At 61.1% G+C, this 13732-nt stretch overlaps 1 protein-coding gene across 1 annotated transcript; it reads left to right on the top strand.

Annotated features, from left to right (window-relative positions):
• Positions 1-1103: 1103 nt before the first annotated feature.
• On the top strand, positions 1104-10061 carry ABHD17A (abhydrolase domain containing 17A, depalmitoylase). Its single transcript, XM_030336280.1, has 5 exons — positions 1104-1221; positions 4735-5271; positions 6490-6684; positions 9283-9462; positions 9561-10061. The coding sequence occupies exons 2-5, from the start codon at positions 4940-4942 to the stop codon at positions 9784-9786; spliced, it is 933 nt and encodes a 310-aa protein (XP_030192140.1). The 5' UTR covers positions 1104-1221; positions 4735-4939; the 3' UTR covers positions 9787-10061.
• The last annotated feature ends 3671 nt before the right edge of the window (positions 10062-13732 follow it).

Below are 13732 nucleotides of genomic sequence, written 5' to 3'. Positions count from 1 at the left end.
GCTCACTGAGGCAGCCAGGCGCCCCAAGGGTCATAGTATTTTTTAAAAATTTTTAAACATTTATTTATTTTTGGACAGAAAGGGAGAGAGTGTGAGCGGGGGAAGGGCAGGGAGAGAGGGAGACACAGAATCCGAAGCAGGTTCCAGGCTCTGAGCTGTCAGCACTGAGCCTGATGCGGGGCTCGAAGAACCCACAAACCGTGAGATCATGACCTGAACTGAAGTCAGATGCTTAACTGACTGCCACCCACATAGTATTTTAATCCAATATTTTAAAAGCTGAAACTAGGGGCACCTGGGTGGCTCAGTCGGTCGACCGAACGACTTGGGCTCAGGTCACGATCTCACGGTTCGTGGGTTCAGGCCCCTAGTCGGGCTCCGTGCTGACAGTGCAGAGCCTGCTTGGGATTCTCTCTCTCTCTCCGTGTCCCTCCCCTGCTTGTGCTCACTCTCTCTCTCTTTCAAAATAAATAAATACACTTAAAACAGTATAAAAATAAAAAAATAAAAAGCTGAAACGAATGCAAAATAATCCACGATGGACAAAATATTAAGATTTTTAAAAAGGTAGAACCAGACCCTGCACTAGCATGACCTTGCCTCGCCGTCCTCACCCTGTCAGGGCCCTGGCTCTAGTAAAATTTTATTTTTTGATAGTCCATTACTATTTTTATCTTGATTACAGAGTTTTCTGGCGCCTCTGTAAATTTCGTTCCGAAGCGAGTGCCTCACTCGCCTCACTCTACTCCTGGCCCGGGAATGAGTGAAAGAACGAATGAATGGCCGTGTCTCTGCGGAAAACCTGGGCTGCAACCCTTAACTCCGCCCCGCGCGCCCTGCCACGCCCGCTCACGGCAGCCGAACCCGCCCACCCCACCATGCCCCGCCCCACCAGCGAGCCAGGCCCGCCCCCAAGCCTACATCCACCAACCATAACTAGGCCCCGCCTACTCCACGCTCGCCCCCGCCTCCAAGCCCGCCCCCCGGTCCCCGGACGCCTGCAGCGCCAGCGCCTGTCCGCAGCCCCTCGGCCCCCGCGCGTACCTTGCGTCACTTCCGGGGCGGTGGCGGGATCGAGGCTCATTTCCGCCTGTGGGGGTGCGGCGGCGGCGGCGGCGGCGCAGGAGGCCGGGCCGGGGTGCCGAGGGACCGACGGACGCACGGGCGGCGGCCGGGAGCCATGGAGCGCGGCCCCGGGGCCGGGGGGCGCGGGCCGCGGCGGTGAGTGCCGAACAGGGGCGAGCGCGGTGGCGCGGGGAGACCTCGGTGCCGCCCGCGGCCGTTTGGGGAGCTGGGCCTGCCCGCGAGGCCGGGACAGCCGGGTGGGACGCCCCCGAGACCCCTCACTGCTGGGGAGGCCGCGGTCCCGGCTGTAGGACCCGCCGACCAGGGACCGGGACCGCGGGCCAACGTGGCGACCCCGGCAGAGCCCTGTCCCCCGGTCCTTTGAGGTCTCGGATGTGGGGTGAGCGCCCACCCCTCTGGTGACGCGGCCCCCGCCTCCGGGCCGGGGCCGTCCGAGTCGCGGACTCTACCTAGTTTCCCGCCCCAGCCCGACACCCGGGCCCGCCGCAGCATCCCTTAGCGGAGTCCTCCTTCCTAAACGTCTCCCGGACGCCTGTACCCCTTCGCGGGCGTCCTCTGGCCGCCTGGGACACCGGGGTAGGCTTCCCGGTCTTCGCTCCAGTTTGATCTCCAGGTTGCAGCCAGGGGACGTACCGCAGCCCCTAACCCGTGGTGCCCGTCCATGCTCCGCCCAGGACTCCAGGGCTCCCCGTTTCCTCCAGGATGAAATCCAAACTCTGCAGCAGGGCTCACGGGCGCGGCCTGACCCAGCCTGACCCAGCCTGACCCAGCCCTGGCTCCCTCTGGGACCCCTCTGCTCACCTCTTCCTCCCAGCATCCGCTCGACAGGGAGATCTGCAGTTCCTGGAACTCGCCGTCACTTCTGGGGTTTTGCAGTGCCCTGTTCCTTGCCACTCGGTCACTTTCTGTGCACCTCTCAGACTGCACCTTACTCCAGGCAGCTTTCCCACCCTGACTGGCTGGGTGAGGTGCCGCCAGGCCGAGCGTATTTAGGTCATCCTCGAGTATCGCGGTTGTTTGTTTCCTCGTTGGTGCTCAGAACACCAGCAGCCCTTACGGGGCCTGGCGGCAGAGTGCCCAGTCCGCGCTCGTGGACCGAATTGCCCCGCTCGCAGGGCATGCCTAGGGACACTCATAAATGTCGCACGGGAGGCCCCAGGCGTTCATGGCCTGAGAAAAGACTGTCCTCCTTCCCTGTCAAAGCCGGCAGACTGTAGCTTCCCTCTTTTTCTTTGCCTGTTGTCACTTGCTCTCTTGTTCAGCCAGGGTTCACTGGATAAGAACAGATAGCTGTCCTGCCCTCATGGGGTTTCTCTTTGATTGCTGTCGGGGGTGGTCAGACAGGTAAATACGAGCTCTGGCAGGTGCTGGGGGACAGACTGGAACCAGGAGAGCTTGTGGCATCTCCTCGTGGTTTGGAAGGCCTCTCCAGGGGCGCTGGAAGGTTGATCTGAAGGGTGGGCAGGACAGGGGGCAAGGGCTGGCCAGTGGAGATCGGGGAGGGGGTCCCTGGCTGGGCAACTGCCTGGGCTCTGGCTTGTCTGGGGGGATCGAGGGGGAGTGAGGCCGCAGAGGTGGGCCCTGGCAGGCTGTGGCAAGGCTTCAGTTTCTACCTGGAAGTGGCAGGAGGCCAGAGGGCGTCCAGAGAAAAGGTGTGCTTTCTGATCTCAGGTTTGTGCCGGGAGAGGGATTCTGTGGCTGCTGGGGGAGAGTGCGGGCGGGCAGTGAACAGGACCGCACAGCCGTCCAGGTGCAAGGTGGTGGCTGCGTGGACCGGGCGTTGGTTGGATGGAGACCATCAGGCCCCGGCAGAGGGGGAGCGAAGGATGCCATGCTGTGTCTCTGGCTTGGGCAGTGGGGCTTCTCCACCTTGGTGTGCCCCTTCACTTCCCGGGTTGCGGGGGGCTCCTGCCTGCCCACGGACTCTCAGCCAGGCCTTCTCTCAAAAGCAGTCTTTGCTGTGCTGCCCCAACTCCAGACCCTCTAAGCTTCCCCAGCACCAGGGCAGTGTTGCTGTTTGGGCCTGGATCTGAGAAGACATCGAAGCCGCCTGGGCTTGGTTGACTGGTTGACACTTGGGGACGGATAACTCCCTTGGGGTAATGGGGGAGGACATCCTGTGCTCTGGAGAGCGTCCATCAGCATCTCTGGCCCCCGCCCACTCAGGAATGGGAACACCCTTCCCCACTTGTCACAACCCAAAGTGTCCCCAGGAGTTGGCAGGTGTCCTGGGGACAAACTCTTACCTGGGAACAGGTACGATAGACTCTGTCCTCCGAAGGATGCTTGCACGTAAAGTGTGCGTCCCGCCTGCGGGTTCAGGGACCCTGGAAGCTGCCTGGTGTCCCCTCCTGGTGTCCCCACCTGGGCCCTCCCACTCCCTCCTGTGTGCCCAGACTCTGGGCAAACTCAGGCTGTGGCTGTGGCTCTCTCCTGACCTTGGCACCAGATCACAGGCCCAGAGGAGCACGTGTGTCTCTGGGCCTCAGCCTGCTCTGGTCCGCCCTGAATCTGTGTGTCCCCGGCCCGGTGGTTTTCAAATGCCACGGCCCCAAAACTGCGTGTGCCAAGGTGCTGTGCTGCTGAAAGTGAGTTGTGAGCGTTCCAGTCTGTAAGGAAAAGCCTAGTAAGTGGTTATTTTCTCAAGGCTTTGTATTTCTTACAGTCTCTGTTGGCAACTCCCTGTGGGACTGTTAGCGATTTAGCTGTAGTCTGCGACTTACTGTGCCGCCTCTGAGCCACGCCCCCCCCCCCCCCCCCACCACCTACTTCTCGCTAAGTCCCCGTGGGAGGCAGTGTTGTCTTCCCCAGTAGGTGAGGAAACTGAGGCCCAGGGAAGGAAGGAGCCTTGCCCGAGGTCACAGAGCCCTCCGTTGAGCTGGAGAAGGAAGCCATTCGGGCACCGGTGCCCCCCTCCCCCGCAGCCTGGCCCCAGCACAGGGCCCAGCCATTGTCCGAGCTCAGTAGGCCTTCCCAGCCTCTAGATGTATCCTGCTTTTGTTACCAGAGCCTTTGTTTCTTGTATTTCCTCTGCCTGGGCTCCACTGTCTCTGGATGTTGCAGTCCTGCCCCTCGAGGCCCGGCCCCTGTGAGCATGCTCTTAGGTCCGAGTCCCTTCAGTTGGCAGTCTGTCCTTGCCTTGGCTGCGGTGCGTCACCTGGGGTTGGTGGCAGATGAATCCTTGAAGGATGGCCTGGAGATGGCCTGGGGGGGTGGGGGAGTCTGGGCCGGCTGTGTGAACAGAGGCGTAGGGAGAGCACCGGGGTCTCTCTGTGCCCAGGGCAGGGGCTGTGTGGGGGAGAGCTGGCGTGAGCCAGGGGTCTGATTGCCCAGTACAGCCTGCTGGCCGAGGCTGGGCTGACTGGGGGGGCTTACCTGGCAAGAGTTGGTGACTGCATGCTGGGAAAGGGTGCAGCAGGTGGTGGTCCGGTTAGCTTTGGGTCCCACAAAGGGCATATGGGGGGTACGTGTTCCCTGTGGATGACGAGCTGGGCCCCCAGGCCCATGGGGCCGAGAGTGGACCAGTTTGAGTGGGAGAGGGTGGACTGGGCTGCAGGGAAGGCCGAGAGGCTCGGTACAGACAAGATCGGGTCACCGTGTCCCAGCGGAACCCCGAGGGAACCCCGTTTCTTGCTCCCCCCCCCCCAGGGTTTCCCTCTGCAGGACGTGGAGACGCAAGGCTGCGAGGCTCCCGAGGGCTCGGCTTGGACCACGATGGGGCTGGGCTGCAGCCTCCTAAGGGGGCTCTCGTCTGGGGCAGTGGCTGGGGGCTGCCCTCCGCCCTGCCCGCGTCTCAGAGCACCCCCACCCCTCCCCTGCCAAGCGAGGCCCGCCCTGGGGCCCGGCGCCCGCCATGAACGGCCTGTCAGTGAGCGAGCTCTGCTGCCTTTTCTGCTGCCCGCCCTGCCCCGGCCGCATTGCTGCCAAGCTCGCCTTCCTGCCGCCGGAGCCTACCTACTCGCTGGTGCCCGAGCCCGAGCCGGGGCCCGGTGGAGCTGGGGCCGCCCCCTCGGGGACCCTGCGGGCCTCCGCCGGCAGCCCGGGGCGCTGGAAGCTCCACCTGATGGAGCGTGCTGATTTCCAATACAGCCAGCGCGAGCTGGACACCATCGAGGTCTTCCTGACCAAGAGCAGCCGGGGCAACCGCGTCTCCTGCATGTACGTGCGCTGCGCGCCCGGCGCCAGGTGAGCGTCACGGAAGGACGGCACGGGGTCCGGACAGTGCCCGGAGGGAGGCCCGAGAGGTTCCCCGTGCAGAAGCAGAATGTGTCCCGTCCTCGGGCCCCTGGTGTCCTGCCGGAGGCCGTTCCCCGCGGGCCGGAGCCGGGGCGAGAGCCCGTCAGGCGGCGCAGGTGCCCTGGGGATTCTTGTTGCCAAAGGGGTGGCAAATGGGATCCACCAAGAGCAGGCCACGTGGGACTGCCTGGGCCCTTACTGCCGAGTGCCCTGCCACGTGCAGCCCTAGCCCCGTCACGGAGGAGTACCCTGGGGCTGGTGGGGGGCGGGGGGGTCCTGGGTGGCCTTGTCGCACCTGCCTGACAAGGAGCCGCCTGCTTCAGGGTCTCCGTGCTCACCTGCCCAGGGAAGGGCTCCTGGGTGCTTGGTGCTCAGTGAGGACTTGGCATCTGCTTCAGGGCCAGGGCACTTGAGGCCTGGCAGGTGGCTCAGGCCAAGTCTGCCTCCTCGTTTAGAGTGTCCTTGAAGCCCGGAGCCACGGCTCTTCCTTGAGTACGACAGCGGGAAAGAGGTGGGGCCCTTCAGGTGTCTCTGCCTTTAGACCGGGCGGGGTCCGAGTCCAGATCTGAGTTCAAAGGGCAAGGTTTTACCTTTTAGCTAGGCTGGGGCCCAGGGGTGCTGGAGGAAGAAGACTGTAGGAGTGCGTTGGCCAGGATCCAGCCTGTCGGGGTGACCTGGGGCAGGTCCTGATGGCCAGCAGCATTGCAGGGCGGAAATGAGTTTTGGGGTCATGTTCTGTAGGAGGGGAAGAGATGGTGTGAACAGGGATTGATCTGGTTCGTTTGTGGGGGCAAGGGTGGGGGCCAGCTGTCGAGAGGAGCAGCCGCTGTCTCATTCTCTGGAAGGTTCCAGGCAGCGGGCACATGTGCATGCCATCCTTGGGCTGTCAGAGTCCCTCTAAAAGGAGTGATTCCAGAGGAGAGAGCTGCCGTCCCCAGGCAATAGAGGTGCGGCGGTCACTGACTTGCTGAGCTGTGGGTCCACCCTGTGCTGAGGCCATGGCCAGCAGTCCCCTTTCACGGAGGGGAAGCCCTCATGGCCAGAGGAGCCAGGCCACTTTGTGGCAGAGGCGGCCTCTCTCCCGCATTAGTGCTCTCGTCCACAGGGCGGCTGGGAGCCTCCCTTGCCCTCTGACCTGCCCCCCCCCCCCCCCCCCCCACCCCCCAGGTACACGGTTCTCTTCTCTCACGGCAACGCGGTGGACCTGGGCCAGATGAGCAGCTTCTACATCGGCCTGGGCTCACGCATCAACTGCAACATCTTTTCCTACGACTACTCTGGCTACGGCGTGAGCTCGGGCAAGCCCTCCGAGAAGAACCTGTATGCCGACATCGACGCCGCCTGGCAGGCGCTGCGCACCAGGTGAGCTGTGTGTTGGGCGTAGCGGGTGGGCACCCAGGGCCTCAGGCCGGCCTCCCTGGGGAGGCCCTGGGGGGTGGTCCTCAGGAGAGGGCCATCAGCGGCCACACTGGGCGGCAGGGTGAGGTCTGACGTGTGTCCCCTTGGTGTGGCGACAGGCATGCTGGTGTGCGGGGAGGTGGGGCGGGCAGTCTTCAGATCTGCCCTCCCCTCCCGGGAACCCCTTGTCTGGCAGGGGTATAGATGGGCTGTACCTAGGGGAGTGGGGGCTCTGCCTGCACAGGGTGGATAGAGGACCTGGGCCCAGGAGGTGGGCTGTGTGGGCTCTGAGAAAATACTCAGAGTCCTGGGGTCAGGGAGCATTTGGGGTGCAGGGAGGAGTAGGGCTGCTCTGTCATGGTTCTCAGGGCTGACCCGTGAGGCATGCATGGCCACTGATGGTGGCCTCCTCCTCGGGGCAGGGCTCCTCTGGGCCTAGAGGGTTCTGAAGAGTTCCAGAAGGTTCTGTCAGGCAGTTTGGTGTCCAGCACAGCATCCGGGGGCCGGTGGGAGGCTAGCAAGCAGAGGCACATACCTCTGTGCTTGACTGAGGGCCACCAGGGCCTCGGCCATGCCCCCTTCCCTGGACCCCCCCCCCCCCATCCTGTTTATTTAGATCCCAGACAGCCCCCTTCCTCTCTCACTGAAGCTCATTTGCTTGGTCTCTGAGCCCAGAGATTCCTCTGGAAGGAGGCCACCCTGACTCTGGCCCTCCCAGACACGGGGCCCTGTCCACTGCCTTCTTGGGGCTGCCCCATCTCAGCCCTGCCTACCCGACCTGCCACTCCCCCCCCCCCCCATTCCTGCAGGGACCAAAGTCAGCTTGGCCTGGGGAGGTGGGGACCCTGGTTGCCCAAGTGATGCACCAGGCAGTTCCTGCTGCAGGCCCCAGGAGTGGGGTCCCCTGGCACAGCCCTGGCACTGGGGACCAAGCGTGGGCAGCGTGGTGCAGGTACGTGCTGTCCTCGGCTTCCTCAGTCCCTTGTGCTGCTCCTGCCGGCGGTGCTGCTCCTCGGTGCCTTGTGCTGCTCCTGCCGGCGGTGCTGGTCCTCGGTCCCTTGTGCTGCTCCTGCCGGCGGTGCTGGTCCTCGGTCCCTTGTGCTGCTCCTGCCGGCGGTGCTGGTCCTCGGTGCCTTGTGCTGCTCCTGCCGGCGGTGCTGGTCCTCGGTCCCTTGTGCTGCTCCTGCCGGCGGTGCTGGTCCTCGGTCCCTTGTGCTGCTCCTGCCGGCTGCTGGTGGCTGGCGGAACCACACTGCACTGTGGTATGAGGGATCTGAGCTCTGTCCATCCAGCCCATCTGTCCTGCGGCCAGCACCGTCCTCCGGAGACCTGATCCCGCAGAGAGAGAATCAGTAGGAGGGCAGGAGGCTTGGGCCCCACTGGTGACCAGGGGCTGGGGAGGCCTGGGGAAGATTTGCTTCTCCGTCTGCCTCTCGTGTGTCCGAGTGTTAGGGCTGGACCGGCTGGTGCTCAGTGCAGTGGTAGCTTCCGGGTCCGGGGAGCAGGCTGAGGAGGAGCGGCGGGGTGGCAGGCAGAAGGCCACGTGGCATTCCTGAAGCTCAGGGCCGGGCGATTGTTCACCTGGAAGGCCGCCGGGACAGAGACAGGTGTGGATGGCCCCTGGGTGGACAGGGAGGTGGACTCTCGCTGCCTGGGTGGGCTGCACAGGTGAGACGTAGCAGAGGGGTGTCCCCTTGGTATGTCGGGGTCCGGGTCTGTGGAGGCCTCGTGCCTGGGGAGGGTGGCCAGCGGGTCCCCGGGCAGATGGGAACGGGCATGTGCAGGCCGTGGAGTTGTCTTGGGGCTGGATCAGCTGTGCTGGGGGTGGAGGGTGAGACTCTTGGGGGTGGTGGCAGGGTGGGGGAAGAGGCTGGGGCCTGGGCGTGGGAGCTGGTGCTGAGGAGGCTCGGGACCCGGCCACGCTGTAGGGAAGGTGCCCCGAGAAGGAGGTGGTGCCCACCAGCCTGCAGGAGACACTCTTCTTGGTCTGCCGGTGTTGTGATAAGGTGGACGTGCCGACACCAAGGGGCTGCAAACGGGCCGATGAGTCAGGGGGCACGACTGCCATGATTTCCCGTGGCTAAGGGATGGGCGAGGAATGCCAGGAGGGACCTGTTCCCTATGTGCTACTGGGAACTGGGTGTGTCCCTGGGCAAGTGTGTTTGTGGGGGGGTAGGTGTTGGGGGGTGGAGAGCAGGAGCGGCCTCAGGGCCTGCCCTGCCCCCAGGAGCCCAGGCGTGGCCTCGGGGCCCTCACCAAGGGCACTCGGCATGTGTGGTCCAAATTGGTACTGTTGGTGAGGCAGGGTTAGGGCCACCTGTCTGCACACCTACCCAGGCCCTACTTTCCTACTGAGCAGACTTGTTCATTAATGGGGACAGGGGTGGGGGTAGGGGGCTTGTCACTGGGCCCAACCCTACTGCTTGGAGGCTGTGCGGGAAGGTTGGAGGGGGGACTGCCCCAGGAGGGCAGGCGGTGGGGGGGGGGGGCGGGGGTGTGCGCGCGCATGCAGCTCACTCGCCCAGGCTGCTGCTGGCCGGGCTGACCCTGCCCCACTGCCAGGTACGGCATCAGCCCGGACAGCATCGTCCTGTACGGGCAGAGCATCGGCACGGTGCCCACCGTGGACCTGGCCTCTCGCTACGAGTGCGCTGCAGTGGTGCTGCACTCGCCGCTCACCTCAGGCATGCGCGTTGCCTTCCCTGACACCAAGAAGACCTACTGCTTCGATGCGTTCCCCAAGTGAGAGAGGGGAGGGTGGGGGGGCGGGGCGGGAGGCCGGGGGCGGGGCTTCGGCGGGGCGGGCGCTGCTCCCAGACTTGACGCGCCCTGCCCTACAGCATCGAGAAGGTGTCCAAGATCACGTCACCGGTGCTCATCATCCACGGCACGGAGGACGAAGTAATCGACTTCTCCCACGGGCTGGCGCTCTATGAGCGCTGCCCCAAGGCCGTGGAGCCGCTGTGGGTGGAGGGCGCCGGGCACAACGACATCGAGCTCTACAGCCAGTACTTGGAGCGCCTGCGCCGCTTCATCTCCCAGGAGCTGCCCAGCCAGCGCGCCTAGCCTAGCCTAGCCGGGAGCCGCCTAGCCTAGCCGGGAGCCGCACCGGGACTTCAGCAATAAGGCGGCGCCTGGACCTTGCCCCCGCCCCGGCCCGGGGGCTGCATGTGAACCCTCGGGCACCCCGGTCCTCCGAGGCAGCTGGAGGGTTAGGGGGCCGGGACCTGCCCCAGCCCAGGGGCCGTGGACGATGTACAGGCGCGGAGCTACGCTCTCCTTTCCTTTTGGAAGCAAAAAGAAGGAAAAACGTGAACACAAATTAAAGATTTAAAATTTTAGGATTCCTCTCCCTTTCGTGGTTCGTGCGCGCTCTCCCAGGGCCCAGCGAGTTGGAAGAGGGAGCTGGGCTTCGCCCCTAAACTTCCAGGACATTTCGGCACAAATGCAGAGGTCAAGCCACTGCCACTGTGGAAGAGGGGTTGGGCTTTGAGGCCCAGCCGAGGTACCCCTTGAGGCTCCTGGTTGCTTGGGTGGTGATGGAGGGGTAAGGCAGCATTTGAACCCGGGACCCGTGCCTGCCTTCTCCGGTGCGCCTCCTGGGAGGGTGGTGGGCTCCCAGCATACCAGGGGTGGCAACAGTGGGTCTGAGGTCAGCCTGTTCTGGGGCCCCGGTAAGGTCACCCGTTCCCATGTAGTAGAAGAGGATGTTGAGGTCTGGGAGATACAGTGCAACCTCAGGGCTGCCCTAATTGTCCCGCCCATCCTAGGTGTCCCCTATAACCCCCCCCTCATTCCCCGTTCCCGGACCCCCACAGAGAGCCCCAGTAGGGGCTCTCCAGGAAACGGGGCTAGGGCTGGGGCCATCCGAGCTATGTCCTCCTGGGGTGTCATTGAATGCAGGTCTGAGCCAGGGTCTCCCTGGACCTCAGCTAGAGGCCCACTCACCACCAGCTCCTGGAGTGCCCTCTGCGCCACCCTAGAGCGGGAAGGCCTGTCATTCCTGGCAGCTCAGCGTGTGTTGTGGCACCAGGCGGTGGCGAGGCCAGGACCCAGAGCTGCTTCCACATTGCCCTAGTCCGGGGCTTCGTGGGTTTCGCGGCCCCTTTAAGGGGGGGGGGTACTTCGGTCCAGGGGCGGGGCGACGCCGAGAGGGGTGTGGCCAGGGCGGAAACGGAAGAGGCGGCTTTCGCGCGCTCGGCGGCGGCGGCGGCGGCGGCGGCGGCGGCCGGATCCCGGAGGAGGTGGCGGCGTCGGTGGTAAGTGGCGGCGGCTCGGACCCCGGCAGCCCGCCCGGCTCCCGCGTCCTCCTGCGGGCCTCGTCTTCCCCACGCGCGGAGCGGGCGTGTCCGGGGCCAGCGGAATGGACGCCGAGCGGTGCCGCGCGCCTGTGGGACTCGGGGCTCGGGGTGCTCAGAGCGCGCAGGCTGCTGCCACCGTGGCGGGGTGACCGGCCGCCGACGGCGCGAGGGGTCCCCCCCAGCCCCTTCAGGCTACTCTCGGGGCCCACCCTGCCGGTGGAGCCCAGGCCCGGCCCTCTTGCTGGGAGTCTAGTGTCATTTGTGATAAGAAGGGACGCCTACAAGCAAAACTGGACGTGAGATGTGTACTCGCTGGAGTAGTCTAGGGGCCCAGCTCTCCTCCGCCCTTCCCACCACAGGGCCTTTGCTCGGGTTGGTCTTTGTGACTGATATGCCCTCACTACGTCCCGGCTTCGTGCGGATGACCCCAGCATGGCTAATGTTTCTTGCTACAGTATTTCTTCCCCAAAGTGCATCCGTCCCCTCGTGCTCCCCCACCCCCACCCCGAGGTGCTGCACTTGTCACAGAGCATGTTGTCTTTTGATCCCATCAGAATGCAAACTCCCTGAGAGTCCGGGATCCACAAATGCATCAAGTTGAAAGCAATTTGCTTAGAACTGGAACAAAAATGTTTTCAGATACACAGAGTAAAAAATTTGGAGTTCGTAACGGTGTTGGGTGAAAACTTGGCATCCTTCCGACCCCTGACCTCCAAGACCTGGCTCCCGTTTCCTGGGGCAGTTTCTTATATGTTAACACAGAAAATCTATGTTTGTACATCCAGTGTATTTATACAAAACTCTGCTCACTGTACATGGGATCCTGTTACTCAGCATAGCTTGGAGAGCATTGTTTGTGTTCTGACGTAGAGATCTAGGTCGTTTGTTTGCATTGAAGCACCATAATTGGGTAGAAATTTAGGTTCTTTCTAGGCTTTTTGTAATAAGCAATGCTAGACTGATTATCCTTGTACAAAAGTCTTTGTACCCAAGTAGGAATGTTTTTGTAGGCTAAATTCTTTAGTGCAGGAGTGCTAGGTCAAAGGGCTTTTCGTAGGTCTCTAAATGCCTGTGTGATCTCTCAACAGGTCATACCAAATTGCCTCCCACCACCAAAGGAGGGGCCTAGGGTCCTGCACCTGATGCTTGATTTTGCAGATCTGGTAGGCGTAAAATAGTATTTTTTTATTTTTATTTTTTTGCATTTATTTATTTATTTATTTTTGATAGAGCAAGACAGAATGTGAGCGGGGGAGGGGCAGAGGAGAGAGGGAGACACAGGATCGGAAGCAGGTTTCAGGCCCTGAGCTGTCAGCACAGAGCCCGACCTGGGGCTGGAACCCACGTACTGTGAGAGATGACCTGAGCTGAAGTCGGACACTTAACTGACACCCACCCAGGCGCCCCAAAGTAGTATTTCATCGTAGCTTTGTTTGGGTTTCCTAGAAGTACAATCAAACATCTCAATGGTTTTGTCAGATTTATTTTTATGGTATTTCTACCTCTAATATAGTCATTTCAAAACTGGAAAGTCTGTACATATAAACATGTATATATTTATTTATTTTTAATTTTTTTAATGTTTATTTTTGAGAGAGAGAGAACGAGCAGGGGAGAGGCAGAGAGAGAGGGAGACACAGAATCTGAAGCAGGGTCCAGGGTCTGAGCTGTGAGCACAAAGCCTGACGTGGGGCTCAAACCCCCAAACCATGAGATCATGACCTGAGCCGAAGCCAGATGCTTAAACCGACTGAGCCACCGAGGCGCCCCAACATGTATATGTTTACAAGCCATGTGTATTTTATATTCTTCAACCATTTTTCCATTGGGTCGGTGGTGTTATTGTTTTCTAAGAGCACTTTACATATGAAGGAAATTAGCCTATTTCCTGTTTAAAGTTTTTTTCCCCCTCAATCTGTAATTTGTTTTTGACTCGGACTGTGTTTTTTCCTTTGATTTCTTTTTTTTTTTTTTCCTTTGATTTCTAAAAAATTCATAGTCATTTGGCCAAGCATTTGAAATCATTATTACTAGTTTTTTTTCATTTATGGCTCCTTCATTTTGTGTCATGCTCAGAAATATTTTCTCTACTCCAAGATGATGAAACATTGGATGTATTTTTCTCGAAATGTAATGGTTTCTTTTTTAAATATAGATTTAAATTTTTGGTGTAATTTTGGAAAGTGCTTCTGGGAAGGAGTGCGGTGGGAACCAGCAACGTGTTCCCCCCCCCCCAAATCATTCACCCCAAGTCCATTTCTGGCAGAGGCCACTCCCGCCCCTACTGAAGTGTTGCCTTTTTTTAAAGTTTTTTTTTTTTTCATGTTTATTTATTTTTGACACAGAGAGAGAGAGAGACAGGGCACGAGTGGGGGAAGTGTTGCCTTTATCGCACGAGTGTGAGTGGTCTGTCCCCAGACTCTGTGCTGTCGCAGTTCTCCAAACTCCACTGCCTTCTTTACCGAGGGTCCCAAGACCCCGCCTCCGCTCGTTAAAGTCCAGGAAGGACTCTCAACTTGGACTTGGATATATCGCGCGCAATGCTCGTTCCACGTGACAGTCTCATAGAAAGGACTCTGAAAGCTTCAGTGTTTGCCCCCCCCCCCCCCGGCGATGCACAGGGCACAGTGGTGACCTGGGTCGACGCAGGTGGCTGTTCTCAGTCTGACTTGAATAGCACCGGCCCTTGGGGAGTGCTCACCCTGCTTTTC

Source organism: Lynx canadensis, chromosome A2 (genome assembly GCF_007474595.2).
Source record: "Lynx canadensis isolate LIC74 chromosome A2, mLynCan4.pri.v2, whole genome shotgun sequence".
In the NCBI taxonomy this organism is placed as follows: domain Eukaryota; kingdom Metazoa; phylum Chordata; class Mammalia; order Carnivora; family Felidae; genus Lynx; species Lynx canadensis.
The sequence above is the reverse complement of the archived record's forward strand: the minus strand, read 5'-3'. Positions and strand labels throughout refer to the sequence as shown.

What these genes read in the sequence shown, in the direction of transcription:
- ABHD17A (XM_030336280.1), top strand. Translation starts at nt 4,940, where the DNA reads ATGAACGGCCTGTCAGTGAGCGAGCTCTGCTGCCTTTTCTGCTGCCCG. An exon ending in CGCTGCGCGCCCGGCGCCAG is followed by an intron (nt 5,272 to 6,489) that starts GTGAGCGTCACG and finishes CCCACCCCCCAG; the next exon opens with GTACACGGTTCTCTTCTCTC. An exon ending in TGCTTCGATGCGTTCCCCAA is followed by an intron (nt 9,463 to 9,560) that starts GTGAGAGAGGGG and finishes CCTGCCCTACAG; the next exon opens with CATCGAGAAGGTGTCCAAGA.